At 47.1% G+C, this 16170-nt stretch overlaps 1 protein-coding gene across 1 annotated transcript; it reads right to left on the reverse strand.

The window, feature by feature from the left end:
* Nucleotides 1-863: 863 nt before the first annotated feature.
* Nucleotides 864-16125, reverse strand: LOC142588808 (lysosomal aspartic protease-like). The gene is made up of 6 exons (XM_075700626.1): nucleotides 16107-16125; nucleotides 12742-12923; nucleotides 10742-10998; nucleotides 8491-8632; nucleotides 3820-3918; nucleotides 864-1082 (listed from the first exon to the last, which is right to left on the reverse strand). The coding sequence occupies exons 1-6, from the start codon at nucleotides 16123-16125 to the stop codon at nucleotides 906-908; spliced, it is 876 nt and encodes a 291-aa protein (XP_075556741.1). The 3' UTR covers nucleotides 864-905.
* Nucleotides 16126-16170: the final 45 nt, after the last annotated feature.

The following is a 16170-nucleotide window of genomic DNA, read 5'->3' on the forward strand; positions in this document are numbered from 1 at the left end:
TAGAGATTGATTTTCGAGTTGCAACTGCCCGGCCGTGTGCGCCCCGCCGCCCGGTGTACGATGCACGCACGCCCTTTCTCCTGCCCCCCCCCCCCCTCCGGAGCCTCGGACGCGACGGAATGCGGCGCGGTTCCTCCACACTTCCCTCCCTTTCTTGCGCGTGATTGAGCCGCGAACACAGGCTCACCCTCGCAATATTGCACTTGCACTTACGGCATACGGTGCGTGGCGGGGCTTTTATCGCCCCTGGACTTAAAACAGGAGCTGACGGCGACAGGGACCCCGACGGCAAAATTGCGCCTGGAGTGTTCATCTAGTTGTTATCGCAATAAGAAAAAGAAAAGCTCTTCACTTAACTCCACTGCTGGGAAGGCCATATACAAGAAGTAAAAGTATGATATCCATAACCTATTGTCACCGAACGACGTTCTCGAACAATGACTTGATCCTAGCCGCTGGGAAATAAACCCGTATGGCTTTTGATTTAGCAGAAATGTTGAGGCGCCTGAGCAGGCTTAATTTCTACGAGGTGTATAATTTGCCCCGAAGACCCTTTAACAACCTGAAATTATTGAAGAGGTGCGGAAAGGATGTTTTACTTACAAGTAAACCCTTTTTTAAGTATTTTAACTAAACATCCAGTTTAGTTTCGAAGGTGTAATTTTCCAAATAATCTACGTTCGAGAAAAACTTGTCATTAGTTATTAGGCGGAAACAGCACTCACAACACAGGACTGCGAGAATAATACTCATCACGGGCACGCATACTTAGTTCTCTGACGCTAATTTTATTCAAGAAATCAGAAAAAGAAACCAATCGCAAATTGCATTCGGCAGCTATTTCCACAAGCGCCGTCTCTCAATGTAGTGCTCCACCGAGTCCTTTGTTAATGCGTTCTCTCCACTTAGTACACAGTCTCGTGGGCGTAAGCGAAGGCAAGGCGCTTGTCCCACAGGAAGATGCCGGTCTCGAAGATGGTGTAGACGCGGCGGAGGAAGTTCTGGCCAAGCAGCCAGGTGGAGCCACCGGGCAGCTGGTGTGCCGTGTCGACGATGAAGCCGGTGTAGCAAGTGGAGTTCACCTGCAAACATAATGAAATATTGAACAGTTAACGATCGCTCAGTCAGTGTGTTGGGCCCGCGGCGCATTTACGCCACGCGCGACTGATGATAGTACAAGTTTTTATTTTTCTGCGATAGCTTTTAGTCGTACAACCGAGGCACCTTTCTGGCAGACGGCGAGGTCATGGTATCACCAACGCACGTGCGGCTCTCGAATGAATGCTAAACATTCACCCGAAGTTGAAGTCCGGAACCCCAACAATGGTACAGTATTTCCCATATTATTTCGCACAGCAAGATCACAGAATATGTTGGACATTGCCACCATAAAGCATGTTCAAAGTTTTCCACACATGCTAGAAATTCATTCGTTTCGTTGATGAGATCAAAGAGTATCCAGGTGTAACTAGCTATCGATTACACCTGCCGATGCTTGCGTTTTTCTTGAAGCGTATCTGAAAAATAAGGTCTACCTTTCCCGTCAATTATTCAACTGCCTTTCTGTATTCACGCACAATAATGTCCGACTTGATCTTGCTTTGCGAGTCCTCCGCCACTTATAAAAATTTTTTATTCCCAGTGGCATACACATAGCACGTCCCTTTGCAGAATCGTGTACAAATGCATGTGTGTCCAGTTTCGTTTCGTTGAAAACGTAGCAGTTGGACTCATCTTAAACATCTCTTTCTACAGTGACCCCATCATCTGCCTCCTTGCACACGTCTACACTGATGGATCAGCTACATCAACCAGTTCCGGCGGCGCTGTAGTTATACCAGCAATGAGAATAACCAAGCGGTTCAAGACTTTCCAGGTCACTACGTCTACAGCTGCAGAGCTCGCGGCTCTCCGCGACGCGCTTCAAGTGATAAATGCTGAAAGTCTTAAAAAATTGGGCAGTCTTCTGCGATTCAAGGCCGGCCTTGCAATGTGTGCAGTCGTTTTTCCGACATGGAACTCACGATCAGCTCGCGTGCGAAATCACGGAAATTGTCCATCACTTAAGAGAAAAAGGCCATGATATCTCTTTTCAGTGGATACCAGGTCATTGCGGTATCATTGGAAAGGATGACGCCGATAAGGCAGCCCGGACGTCAAACCAAGAAAACCGCTGCGTCCCCATTCCTCTCTCAAGGACCGACGCCGCGAGACAACTTGGCATTCTAGCACGCACGATCTCCTTAGCAGAGTGTAATACCGTACATACAAGGTGCACAAGACTGCACAGGCTAAACCCGTCACTTCAACTCTGACCACCAGCCGGTCTGCACCGGCGTGAAGCGTCTCTCCTGTGTCGGTTATGGCTTGGAGTGGCCTTCACGAATGCCTACTCAGCACTAATTGGAATGGCTGATAGTCCTGCATGTGATGTTTGTGGATGCGAGGAAAGCATTGACCACTTATTGTGCCATAGTCCTCAACTTCAAGCACAAAGACAGTATTTGTCCAACACATTGAGGAAACTAGATGATCGTCCTCTGAGTGAACAGACATTACTAGAGCACCATCCCGATCGATCATCGTCTCAGAAGGCAGTGAAGGCACTTTTGTGTTTTCTCAGAACTTCTGGTTTGCTCGAGCGACTTTAACTCAAGTGCTGTCCGTACACCTATCTACACCTTCTCTCTCTTCCCCTTCTCCCATCGCCCAGTGTAAGGTAGCCAACCAGACTATTGACTGGTTAACATCCCTGCCTTCCTGTTTTCTTCTCTTTCTCTCTTGCTCAAGAAGTTCACTTGGTGTTCGGGAGATTTATTCTTCAACAACGGTACAAAACATTTCTTTATCTTTCTTAAATTTCCTCTTCATCTCAAGGCTAAAACAAGATTTGGAGTCAAGTTTATTTGGTTACTGCCAACGGTTCTAACAAATTATGGTAAGGACATAGTAAATACCGTCGCATTCTTTTGCTGCTGTCTGGATAATAATGCGGTTCATCATCGCCCTTGTAGGTGCAGTGAAAGATTGTTGACAGCTGGAAGGACAACAAAATGTGTTTTTCGAAGGGTTTTGCTCATCTAAATTTTGTTTTCCTTCGCCAGGTCAAGCTGTGTATTCGACAGAGAATGTAACTGCATCTAGTGCGTGGTACTGCGGCACGTTAGATATTTTAACAATTACGTTGTGCTGTATTAGTAAGTACGACATGGTTTATTACCCCGCATAATATTTCAGCTATCACTCAATATTTCATCATTAAATTTTCATTAATGAGGTTGAATGGACAGCTTTACCTTGATAGCACCTTAGGAAACGCCGATCATTTATCAGTAGTTATAAAGAAAATGTTGTGGGAACACTTCGAAAGAAGAAAAACCATCTCCCCTTGTCGCTTCCTTTCATCATGGACTTTAGCATTCTGCTGCGTTAGTGAAGCGTGCAAATCCTGTTCACCAGTTTAACTAAAACCAACATAAAGCTTTCAACACCACTGACAAGCACAAACGTACTCGCACCCACGCCCACATGCACAAATGTGCTTAATTACTTTAACATATACAACCACATACGCATGCCCACCTCTGTTGCGTATGCGAAGGTCTGTTTGTGCCTGCGTACAGAAAGTGCCAAGGTACTTGTCAGCACAAATAAAGTATCTAAGAGAACCAATAAACAAAATAAAGCTAACGAACCATGGGTAACAATGTGCATTGTTTATTTTCTTTTGTAGAGTTGTGCTGCCTAAACCACTTGATTTGCGCCAACTAGCACAGCGAATTCCTTGCTAGTTGCATGAAATGTGTAACTTGTGCTTACCTTGACAATGTAATCCTGTGGACGAAGATCGAAGTTCTTGCTGGTAATCTTGATGCTGATGATGGGCAAGGTCGGGACGTCCTCGCAATCAACGGTGCACTGCAATGCGGGAACCACAGAGGAAGACGTCTCAAACAAAAAAGAACTATTATGCAATAGTTTGTATCATAACGATAAGAAGTTTCTCAAAACGGGTTGAAGACAGGTATAATATGATCATTTCTCCGAAGTGTTAAGAAGGATGGAATTAAAAATTACGGTAGTAGTCATCTCACGATAACCCTCGATAGCAATGCGATTAGCATTCGAGCACCACAACGACGCACCTTATATCTGAAGTAACTTTTTTTATCCTGCGTGTTCGTCATTCTCAGGCTTCCATTGCTTCAGCTATATTCAGCTAACTTTGCTAAGGCATTCGCTTGCCAAGGTCGCCTATGCGCATGGCGCGATGACGATGACTGTTTGATGCGGAAGCAGTGACAACCATGAAATGACGAAGAAAGAATGACGTTGGTGGAACGAGAAAGACGATGTCGGCATAACGGCAGTGACATGACGATTCGTAAATGACAGTGGTATAACGATGAGAGCTTGATGACGAAGACATAGGAAAAGTGGAATCATGGCGAGTGTATGACAACGATGGCATGAAGCCGAGGATATGAAGAAAATCTGATGAGTGAGCCGTAGTGATGGCGATAGCACGACCGCGACGGTATGACGATGAAGATTCAGGAGGGATGATAGTGACTGTTTGACTATTGCGCAATGATGATGATGGCATCAATCACTATAGCGCCATGATGAGCTTTTAATCACGAGAACAGGATTACGATAAAACGACCAAGAAGGAATGACGTTTATGGACTGACGAAGGTGGTATAACGACGGCATGACAACAATACGATGACGTTACCGAAGTGATGATGATGGTAAAGCGGTCGCGTGACGACGGCAGTGGTATTACGACGACGGCTTGACGACGACGGCACGACGAAAGTGAGATTACAAAGTTAGAACGACAACAATGGATCGACTGCGATGGCATGACGACGACGATATGACGAGAAACGCATGACAGTAACTGTTTCACGACAACGCATTTACAACGATGGCATAACAACGGTATGAGGGCAATGAGATGATGAGCGAATGGCGACAGCACCTGTCGGCGACTATATGACGAAGCCTGTTTGACGACGATGGCACGATGAAGCTGTGGTGACACCAACGGCATAATAACGACGGCATGAATACGGACGCATGGTAGCAACTGTCTGACGACGATCTAATGATCACGATAGCATGACAAGGGCAGCATAAACTGATTGAATAACGGCAGCATGAACACGATATAATGACGAAAAAGCATTGACGTCGATAGAACGCCAAAGTCCGCATGGGAAAAGCGCGGGATGAAGATCATGGTATGACGTTGCTCACGTGATAAAGATACTAAAACGACAGTGTTGCGACAATTGTATGACGAGGACTGCGTGACGGCCATGGCATGACGACATCATGACATGCGCGGGATGACGAAGCAAGTGTGATAAAGATGGAACAACCACGACGGCATCGCGACGGCAGTGTGACAACGAACTCGTGACGTCTAAATGACTGCGATGGCGTGACGGCGACGGCATGACAACAGTCGGATGACAAACCTGGAATGACCGCTATGAAACGAGCATGATAGCTAGCATCACGGCCGCGAGCACATACCTAGTGGCCTAAGCTATTAGAGAACTTGGGTCACTGTGTCGGCGTAGAAGGCTTCATGACGGCGGCATGAGGCGACTGAGATCAGGAAGTTAGAATGGTGGCGATGGAACGACTACGACGGCTTCACGACAATGAGCCCATGCCTAGCGGCCCTAGATCGTGGACAGCTTGGATCATAACCGTCGGTCAAAGCTAATAGCTAGATAAATAGAGTCTCAAAAAGCCTGATGTAGAAATACAATGCTAATCGTAATGAAACTCCGAGGACACGTAAGCACTTATGAATAGTCAAAACGAAGGCATTAATGTTCAATTTAACGCCGCCGTGTGGTGAATCGAGTATTGCGCTGCGTGCAATTTTTTCGAGTTTTGCTGCGAGATAGCGAGTTTTGCGATTAAATTGGTGCGGTTTTTTTTTTCTTGTACAGTTTTTACGATAGCATGTCGGCTGTAGGCCAGAATCATTTACACAATATTGGTGAGAAACGAAGCATTCCGTGCCACCGACGTGCTGCGCGACGAGTGGCCGATGGAGCAGCAGTGGTCGCAAGGCCAGCGTCACGTCACCATATCTGCTCCGTCGAGGCACGCTGGTGACGGGACGTCATTGCGACGTCTCTCCCCTCGCACAACACATGGCGTGCTATCGCGGCAGCGGACGTTCCTATTGACCCGATCTGCTCTGTCGAGGCGCACTCGTAGCGTCGCAGCTAATGGGAGTTTAGGTGAAGTTTCGATGCTGCTGATGCCGCCAGCTTTTTCGCTCAGTGGATCATTTTTATGCTTTCCCAGCAATAAGCGATTGTGTATGGTTATTTATCACATAGTGGTGGACCTTAGCTACCTGGAAACGTGCCTAAACCGGCTGCGCTGCCGAGTCAGTGGCAATGGCTACTCGTAGCTGCCGGGAAGCGTGGCTTTATTGGCGTATAATAAAATATTTTGCGTGGCAGTATAGCATTAGCGCATATAGCGCATAGCGTTAGCGGCACCTATGCAACATTGCTTTGCTAGCTATACTTTACCGAGGGTCTGCTTTAGCGGCATCTTCCGTTGCACGCCGCCGCGGTTATCCGCCTGCCACCGCTATCTAAGTAAGGCGAAGTGGACCAATCGCAGACGCCGGCACCACCCTCTTCGTCCGGTTATCCACTTTCACTGTGCTGGCTCGGCCCCATAGAAACCCTCTCCACTTCACCGTGCTCCTCGCCTCTCCTCAACGAATTATATAAAAGAAACTGCTCATTGTAGGCAATGCTATTCGCTTTGAAAGCAAAAGAAAGTGACATCCTATAAACGAGAAGCGCGTTTCATTGGGCTTTTCAATTAACGCTGTGGGCTTCCGCCCGATGCTAGCATCGGTGATTACGTAAATTTGACGTCAAGAGATTGTAATAAAAAGATATTAGAATAGTTTTACGTTATAGGTCTCTGGCTGATAGCCAGACTATCATGATTCCCTAAGCTGTCTTCCTCGACCGAAGGAATTAGCTATTACACGTTCAAGAATATGATATCGCATGCTGCGCTGTAGAGTATGATTCGCGGGACTGATCATGTGACAAAACAAGTATGCGGCCTCTTCATTTATTTGCCAGTACAGAGAAAATTTTCGCACTTCAGATGAGCTTCAAGAATATTTGATATTATGGCATACACAGGGGAAGGTGGCCACAGGACATCATACACAAGTTGACTAGAGTGAGAACGATTTTCAGATTAATGCAGTCCATCTGGAAGCATCTTCCAGTGGTGCTAAAGTGAAGCTACCCAATAGTTGCTTCTCGAACAGAAACAATATCGTATTTTAGCCCTTGATTTTGCGATGTTTCTTCGCTGATACCCTCTGTTACCATTGTAAGGATATCATCAGGGATACATCTGAGTGAGAAAATAACATTTACATGAGCGCGCATTTTTCTTATTACTGCATGAATTATATCTTCTCGTTCCTTCTCACGCACTTTGGTAGTATGAATGCATCGGGCAGTAACAAAATAAAGTAGTTTGGATTGTCCGCATATAGCCCAATTTTAGGGTGGAAGTTGGTGATCCGGACGCCAATTGATGCAAGGAACACTGTGTCTAAAGTTAGTATGAAGGATTAGGAATAAAAACCTTGGCTTAGGAAGCGTTATATGAAATCTCGAACTTGGATGTTTTAGAAGATTACTTCAATGTCTTTTGTTGAAATTAAATTCTTACTATATACCTGTGCTTATGCAATCAGTCACAGTGTCCTTATTTTTCGAAGAGTACAGTGGACAAGTTTCTAATGTAAAAACAGGTAAACACCATTTACGAGAACCACGGAGTAAAGTCGCTTTCATGTCGTAACTGATAAAGGCGCCTTTAAAAGCAATTAGGAAGTTTTGCTAAAGAAATGTTTTCTACGGATCTACTCTTATTCTTGTAATTTTATTACGTGCAAGAAATTCCCCATAATGCCTTGTGACCTCCTTTCCCAATGGAGACCCGAATGCTCAATTTCAAGCGCGCTCTTATAGTCGCAGAGAACTGACTGTACAATGCCGCTGAACAAGTTGCATATGCCCAGGTGTCATTCGCACGCACCCACAAGGGTGCTTCCTATTCTTAGCTATTGATCGTTATGCACGACACATTCTGTACGAAGAGGTCTGCGCGCAGCTTGACACACTGACCCGTGTGAAGACTAGTGGTTTACTCTAACATTAGCTTCAGAACGTAGCATGTTCTTAAAGAATGCGGTGTCCGCAGGCTCTGTCAAACATGTGAAAAACGTGCGTCCTCTTTTGCTACTGTTTGACGGAGAAACATAGTTTAGGTGCACTTTGTGACACGTTGGAACACTTTTCGACATGCGGTAAAATTAGTTTAAGTGCTATAAGCGTATTTCTCTATCTGTCAGCGGCATTTCCTACATTACTAAGTACATTTGTATCATGTGAACAACGTCCTCACCTCGCCGTGGGAGGTGCTAGAAGCGTTCAGGCTCTTGTGAATCAGATCAATCTGCTTCTGGGGACCATAGATGAAAGGCAGGGTGGACACCGGCTTGGCGTAGAGGTCATCAGTCTGAATCCAGCGCTGGCCGATCTTGATGCTGCAATAGGTGAATACGGAGAAAGCTCTCTTATTAAAAACTTGCTTGAGTATCTATCTGTATAGACTTTCTTTGTGTTGATTATTAGCGAGCACTGCCAATTCATGCATGCTGCCGACACTATACTTAAAGGCGCTAGGCACCCCGAAATATGCTCGTTGTTTTTATTGCGCGTTTGCCTAATATGGAACTTGACGATGTCTCCAGCGCCAGTGGAAACACCGAAATAAAGCCTTCTCATGTTTTCAATTACTATTGAAATAAGTTTCCGCACCGATTGCAGCGGCATGCATCAACAACTTGCGTAACATATGCTGTTCGTTGGTGAGGCTTGAAGAATATTTTGTGCGTCTTTATCCGAAACGTACAATGACGTCATTAAAAAAATGAAGAACGGGCATTACGCTCTCTGAAGCTGAATAGAGGGCACACAGTTGTGCAATAGAAACTAATCTTGTTTGGAAGTGGCACTAGGTGCACAGTACAATAGTGTACACTCGAAATATAATGCGAGAATAAGGACATGTACGGAGCGAGTACAGTCAACCACAACAGGGCCGCTGTAACGTAAAGCTATTCCAAACTTTTCTAATCCTATTTTGTAATCAGCCCTCCACGACTGGCCATGGACCAACCCAACTTCATCTGTCTGTCATGCGACGTCACGAAAACTGCGCTAGCTCCCAATATTACATGGCGTGTACGCACTGATTAGGCATGATGCGACCGAACACAAGAAGAAAAAAATGTTATTGCTGATTTGACGCCTTTTCGCCATTAACCCTCAGCTATTGGTCAAAAGGTTTGAAGTTGCACCCACTACACCTGTCTGGCACTCGACGTCACAAAACCGCAAAATCTCATTGCGTCAGAGGGACGTGTACGCGATAGAGATGCATTTTATGCCGGAAATACTGACCCGCTCCGAAAAGTACAGAAGATGGCTGCCGCGATCATTCGAACACTGGCTACTCGCACATGCCGGAGAGCGTGCGTTTATTTGCGTATAACACTTCTTGCGGGGGGGGGGGGGGTAGGGAGCTTCGCTTTCTACTTTAGGCGGCACGGGCGGCCCCTGCGGCCTGCTGTCTCTTGAAATCAATCTGCGCCGGGTACAGTGTCCGTGCTGCGCTTTCACGTTTTAGTTCGTCTTTATGCGAGCAGCAACACGAAGCTCAATTCGCTCGCTGCTGCTGCCGCATTTCCTCACTGCAGCGTTTTTACAGCGTGTTTCCACGGTCATCGAGTGAGATGTGTTCACGTGTGCTTGGCTGCGCGTCACACCATTCTTGCTAATTTATTTAGTTTGCCTATGTTTGCAAGCTTATACGGCTGATCAAACTACTATCCCTAACTTCGTATAGCTGTCCACTTATTTGCTATCGCAATCGATGATTCGCCTTTCGGGTGTGGCGATATTGCGACTCTTAATTGATACACCTTTTGCAATACCGGCAAAACTCGACGTGCAATGTAATTAGTAGATTTTTCTGAATATTTTGTGCTTTTATCATTCACACTACAATGGTAAACCTTCCTGTGCACGTTCACGAAGGTATCGGCTATACTCCTGCAACGCTCCAACCTGAAAAAAGTTTCGTAATTCACATTATTCCTCGCACTTGTATATATTCTCGATATTTCCCCAATAAATACATTTTTCGAAAACTGACATGCTTTTGACTAATGCGCCTAATTCACCCCTTCGCTTCTGCTTTTGCCCCCGCACCAGCCTAATGACTTCCAGAATTCCAATTTTCCGCACGAGGTGACTTTTACATCATCGAAGCGTGCGCATTTGGTAATGCGTGTATCTTGATTATGTCAACTTTTTTCAAACCCTTCTTATCGGAACAGCACGTTCCCGCGAGAAATACAAGTAAATGTACCACTGACCACGGAATATTACCGTATACAGAAGTTTCGCTTAATAAAACTAAGTTACAAAAAACGCTTAACGGCCGAGAGAGAGAGTGAAAAGCAGACCGTGTTAAATTCTCAGCAGAAAGAACTTGACAGTAAGTAAAATTGCAAGACCAAATAAAAACCCGCTCGGCAGCCGTATTATGCGTAACAGAGTACTCCGAAACCACGACAGAGCTCTCTCACCCCTGGAAGCGGATGATCCACTCATCGGTGGCACTCTGGGCATATGTGAGCTCTCCCTCGTAGTGCGACTTCTCGATGCCACCGAGCACGAACTCACCGTCGGTACCGTTGACGGTCGGGTGGAAGTAGAAGGCGAACACTGGTTGAGGGAGGAGCTGGCTCCAGAACATGTGGTCGAAGATGGACCAGTGCTCGGACAGGAAGCGCGACTCAATGCTCAGACCGACGGCGCCGTCGAACTTCACACCGTTGTAGATCTGCGAAGAGTGAGGGGAAGCGAATGCGCTCCGAATCATCATTCCCCCACCACTAAGGAGGTGGAGAACGAGCAACGAGTATGAGAACGAGAACGACAAAGATACACAGTTAAAAGCGCCAACGATTGCAGAAAAAGCTGCTTCTCAGGAAATTGGGTCTCGTAGGAAGGAACCAAATGCCCTGGAAACCACTCACTATGCCACCCCCTGCACCTCATTCAACGTCGACGTATCACTTTAGATAATTAGGTTCAGTGGCTAATTAATAGGACATGCTGAAATTTGTCATTCCCGCATGTGTGATCGAGAGTTACCCAGCAGCCCTTTTGACGAGCGAGTACAGTGACGCACGCATATTTTTTGCAGCAGAAATTGTACGTCATCAACACCATACGGCAACGGTGGCGTTCCCCCCATTACCGTACAGATCAGCACTTCTTACTATCGCTTATCAATTTAAAGCATTTAAAGCAAACACACTGATTCTCGCCCCTCATGCCAAGTGGCCGGCACAGCCCACAGTGAGCTGTGGGGAGTAGTGGAGGTGATGAAAGAGCAGCTAACGATAAAGCCATGGCAAGCGAACACTTTGTCTTAATCAGTGGAAACAACAGTGTCGTACGTGCTGAATGAGTGCAAAATTTTATAAATCCCTTCGACACCTTGTTTAAACAGCTCTCTCAGAAATCAATGCCCTGTGCTGAGTTTGTGTTAATGCGGATCATTTGCCTTTTAGAGGCAACTTTGAGATGAGTAGGTATGTTTGTGCGTTCTCTCTTATGGTACCGCTTGACTAAAGAGAGGGCGCGTCTGGCAATAGGAATCGAAGCACGATCCACTGGTGTACTTGCCGAACGCTCTATAACTTAGTCCTCAGATGTCCGAAAAAATGAATGAGCAATGCTCAATCCTCCAACCTTCAACATTTGTGGGAGCTAGCACTTTCAGAAGGCTGGCGCGCCTCTGAAGTCGCAGATTTGCCAGTTTGCATATAAAAATCAAGAACAGCTGCGCGGGCACCACTTTCGCACGTGGCCCTGAGGCTAGAATAAAGCGGCAGCTGAAAAGCAGGCGCGAAAGAGGCAGCGCGTCTAAGCAAGCGCCGTGCCTTATTCGTTAGTGTTGTCATCATTCTGGCGCCATCGTCGGCAGGACAACGTCGTCGCCGCTGTTCTCACACGTAAAGCCTGTTATACTCAGTGGCACAGGCTGGATCACCTTTCTTTTATATTTGTCTTTTAGCTCCCACATAATATATGTCCTCACATGTACCATCGCTGGCATTGCAAGGTCATGTTGGGCTATCTAGTAACACCATGCGCTATCTCAAACGAGACTTGGTAGTTTCTACTTGCGGCATGCCCGGCATAACATATAGTCCTATAATGTCCGGGACCTCGATCGTTTTTGTGCGGGTCGAGATTTATAGCAGACTCGACACACATAATTCGGACAATAACGCACGACGCCCACCGCAATGCAGATCAAGCGCTAAACAGTTCCCAGTGCCCGCTCTGTCCTCTTTAGTGTGCCCAGTTTTCTTCTCATATGCTTGGCACGCGCCAAACAAGGACAAAAAGAAAGAGAGACAAACAGGAGCTCGTCGTGTCTCTTCACCTATGGATATTTTGTTGTCTATCGTTTGCTCCATATATGAAACCAGATCCGCCCACTCATTCAACCCCTCACTCTCGTGTTGTCGCCCTGTTAATAGAGTGGTCCTGCAGGCTCAACCTTGCGCACCTTAGGGTCAATGACGGTAGCCTCGACAAACAGCTGGTCGACGACCTTGACGCCGGCGATGTTGATGGTTTCGCGGGCAGCGGTTCCCAGGATGCTGCCACCTCCAATGTAGGGGGCGCTCACCCAGATGCCGTAGGGCCTGTACGACGACGAGTGGCTGTTGTCGAACAGCGGGCGATACTCTGTGAGCCGAGGTTAAACAGCGTGTGAGTTTGAAGACGTTTGCAGTAAAACAAACAAACAAGCAAACAAACAAACAAAAGAAACAGGCAACCTCAACTGCAGTTGACGTCTACGTAAAGTGAAGCATTCTTGGTGTGATTCTTTCATTAACCATGTTTGTGGGCATATGAAGTGTGGTTTTCGAGGTATGAATATCAGGATTGAAGAGCAACAAGCTATACGAAGAAATGATTTCGTTTGAAGTAAGCTATAGACGAGCTGCATATTATGCACACTTATTTACCTGCAGTACAACAAGCATTTATTATTTGGTAAAATTTTAGGTAAAGACCCAAAGTACCATGTTGCACTCGTGCTGTTTGTTTTGCGTCAGTCTCGTCTAGCGCAACTGTGGATCGAAACGCGCCAAACGTCTCTACGCGCTGGCTTGCTTGCAAGAAAGTGTACTTTACCGCTTGTCGAAACATGCCCCTGTGGCCGTCGACGTTAAAGGCCAGATATGTGGGAAAATGTGCCTGGAACGCGAAAAGAAAGCTCCGGTTTAAAAAATGTTAGGGTTCTTTTGCATGCTGTGAATGCCGTTGGTCAGCGAAGGTGCATTGTCAACTCATCCGATAGACGAATGCGACGTAGCCTTTAACTGGGTCATGCCGAGCCTGAGCTCGACGCCGTTGTGCTTGTTCCTTTCGTCGCTCATCGCATTCGCGCTGCTCCTCAGGAGTCCAAACCGTGCGTAGGTTGCTTTGGGCAGCAACTGCGGCGTCCTGTCTAGCCAGAGCACGATGCCACTGTGCATAGTAAAGTTGCTGTTCCTGACTCCATGCATTGTCTTCACGCTGCTCTTCGTGCGCCCTAACTATGCGTGGCGTTTCCATAGCGGTGTCATAACGAAAATGAAAAGAGTTGCTAGGCGGGTCGTTCTTTCGCATATAAAATTACAGCCTCTTAGCGTCTTTTACATATCACTCCGTGCTTCGTATGCTTATGCAACCATTGTCTTTTACGAGAAAGGCTTGCGGCGAACGTTATGCGTGAAGGAAGCCTTTCTGGTTCTTTTTGTTGTGTCCCCCGCACGGCCGGCGGCGCCGCTGCAGCAGATGTGCAGAGGCGAGCGTCATCTGGCGGTGCTGCAAGGAACTTGTTACGCACGCGGCGTACGAATTTCGCTGTGATTGGTTCAGTTTTCTGTCACCGGAGACGGAGAAATACCGGGATCCTAGTTATGTACCGCTTCGCTGTAAAGTAGGCAGGTTCATCTGAATGGCGAATCAGTCGAAGCGATAGCAAGGTTTGACGTTAGACTGAAAGTTCCTCAGTAAGTGCTCTAGGAACACGCGGGGACGGTATGTTGGCGCAACACAGTACGCGAAGCAAACAGCTGCGCCGCGAAAACAAACACCTGACAATTGTTTGGCCTTCCACAACGCTGATTTGAAGAGAATCACAGTGCAACAAACTGGACTAATCGTCACCGTTCCGCTTAACCGGCACAGTGGTGGAGGCTGGACGGTGTTCTTCATTCCGGTGCTGGCATGAGCGTTGAGTACACGCATGATACTCTAAGCACACTAGCGTTGCTGCTAGGCTGGTACTGATGCGAAAGCATCAAATTACCCATTGATCAAAAAAGCCAGCATCTGTCAGCTGTAGCAGGAAAACGCAGGTAAATTTGCAATGGCTGCGAAGGCACGCCACGAGCGCTCCTCGATGGAGCAGAGCGAGCGAACGAAAACACCGGCTGCCTCGAAAGCGCACAAGATGTTGCGTGAGGGGAGAGGGAATCGCCGCAACGCCACGTCATGCTCGCTCTCGCTCTCGAAAGGCTGTGTTATCCCCGCGTTAGTTGTCCGCGCAAGCCCACGCTGGTGTCCTAACTCCGTCTCCCTAAGGCCAAATCAAAACGCGCCAAGCGTCTCAACGCGGTCGCTTGCCCCCGAGGAGTTCTTGATTGGAAAGATCGCCCATCAATCGGCGTTCAAGTGGGCAATAATGCTTTCGCATTCGCAAGTCATCAGTGCTTAGGTGCCGTCGGATTTTTCGTATGTAGTGGTGCGAGCGGCGCAGACACCAGACGGCAAGCTAATGCTATTCAATATTTCTAGAGGCGTGCGATAATTCGTGATTTTCGGATAACAAATCGAATAGTGTCTTAATCAATTCGGTCTTCGAATGGAATGGTCCCTATTCGTAAATGCGAAAAATGTTCAATTACTTATCGTATATTTCGAATACCAACTGCGCCTAAATTGACATAATATTGACGCAAAAGGACGGTAAAATTTCACCTCCGCGGGCATAGTATAGACAGAAAACCTGAGAGCTTGTGCAGTGGAACAGGCTACACCACTGAGGTAGCCGTAGTTTACACGCTGCACAGCGATCATTTGCGCTCTCTGAGGAGCCCTGCGTAGGTCAAGAAATGCCTCATTTGTGCTTTTAATAAAGAACACTTCAAAACGTACTGTCTAATGGTAGACACTTGCTGAATTTCATAATTCTGGGATGGGAACATTGTTTTACAGAACCTCGACGACGGCCGTTCATTATTCAAAAACCATTCGAAAAGTATTCGATTAGGTTTGATTCGCGTCTAGCACTATTCGATTCGCATTCGCTCGGGTCTTAAAAAATCACTATTCGCACACTCCTAAAAATTGACAGTGGCTTAGCTCGGCTATGCCAGGATATACGCAGAGAAAGATAAGACATAGCATGGTTAGTCTTGCTTAACCTTGATTGCAAGTCCAGGTTAGTCTGGTTGTCTAGCTATGTTGCGGCGTTTAGCCAGTAGTTTGGTGCGCTGTTCGTCTGTTTCCTGGGCGATTCGTTTCCTCTTCATTTCGTTCCGTTGTCGATTCCAGACCTCCTCCTGCTTATCAGAATTGTCGCCGTCCATACTGCCGCCTAAACTGTGGTTGCGGCGCACGCGAGCTCTCCTTTTCAATCCTCCGACATGTTACCACGCATGTCACGCAGCTGGCGAAGCGATCGGAAGTGAGCGCAACGACGAGGAACGCGGCGTGACGACATACCAAACGGTTGCGGCGCAAAGGCGCGGCGCTGTGCAGCGGCGGAACACATGTGGCTCGGTTCTGCTTGTGGCGCATGCGCAGTAGTGACTAAGGAGAGAGAGCGAGAGAGAGAAACATCTGCGGCGAGGCGCGCGTTGTGACGTCACGTGCCTCCTCGGAGCACCACCATGGCGTAATCGCAAGTTCGCGGCCAGCAAAGCTTTTGTTTTAAAAT

Source organism: Dermacentor variabilis, chromosome 7 (assembly GCF_050947875.1).
Source record: "Dermacentor variabilis isolate Ectoservices chromosome 7, ASM5094787v1, whole genome shotgun sequence".
NCBI classification, from domain to species: domain Eukaryota; kingdom Metazoa; phylum Arthropoda; class Arachnida; order Ixodida; family Ixodidae; genus Dermacentor; species Dermacentor variabilis.

Excerpts from the sequence above, each read along its gene's own strand:
- LOC142588808 (XM_075700626.1), bottom strand. Across the intron at positions 10,999-12,741 it reads CTACCGTCATTGACCCTAAG|ATCTACAACGGTGTGAAGTT; the intron begins GTGCGCAAGGTT and ends CACTCTTCGCAG. Across the intron at positions 1,083-3,819 it reads CACAGGATTACATTGTCAAG|GTGAACTCCACTTGCTACAC; the intron begins GTAAGCACAAGT and ends TTATGTTTGCAG.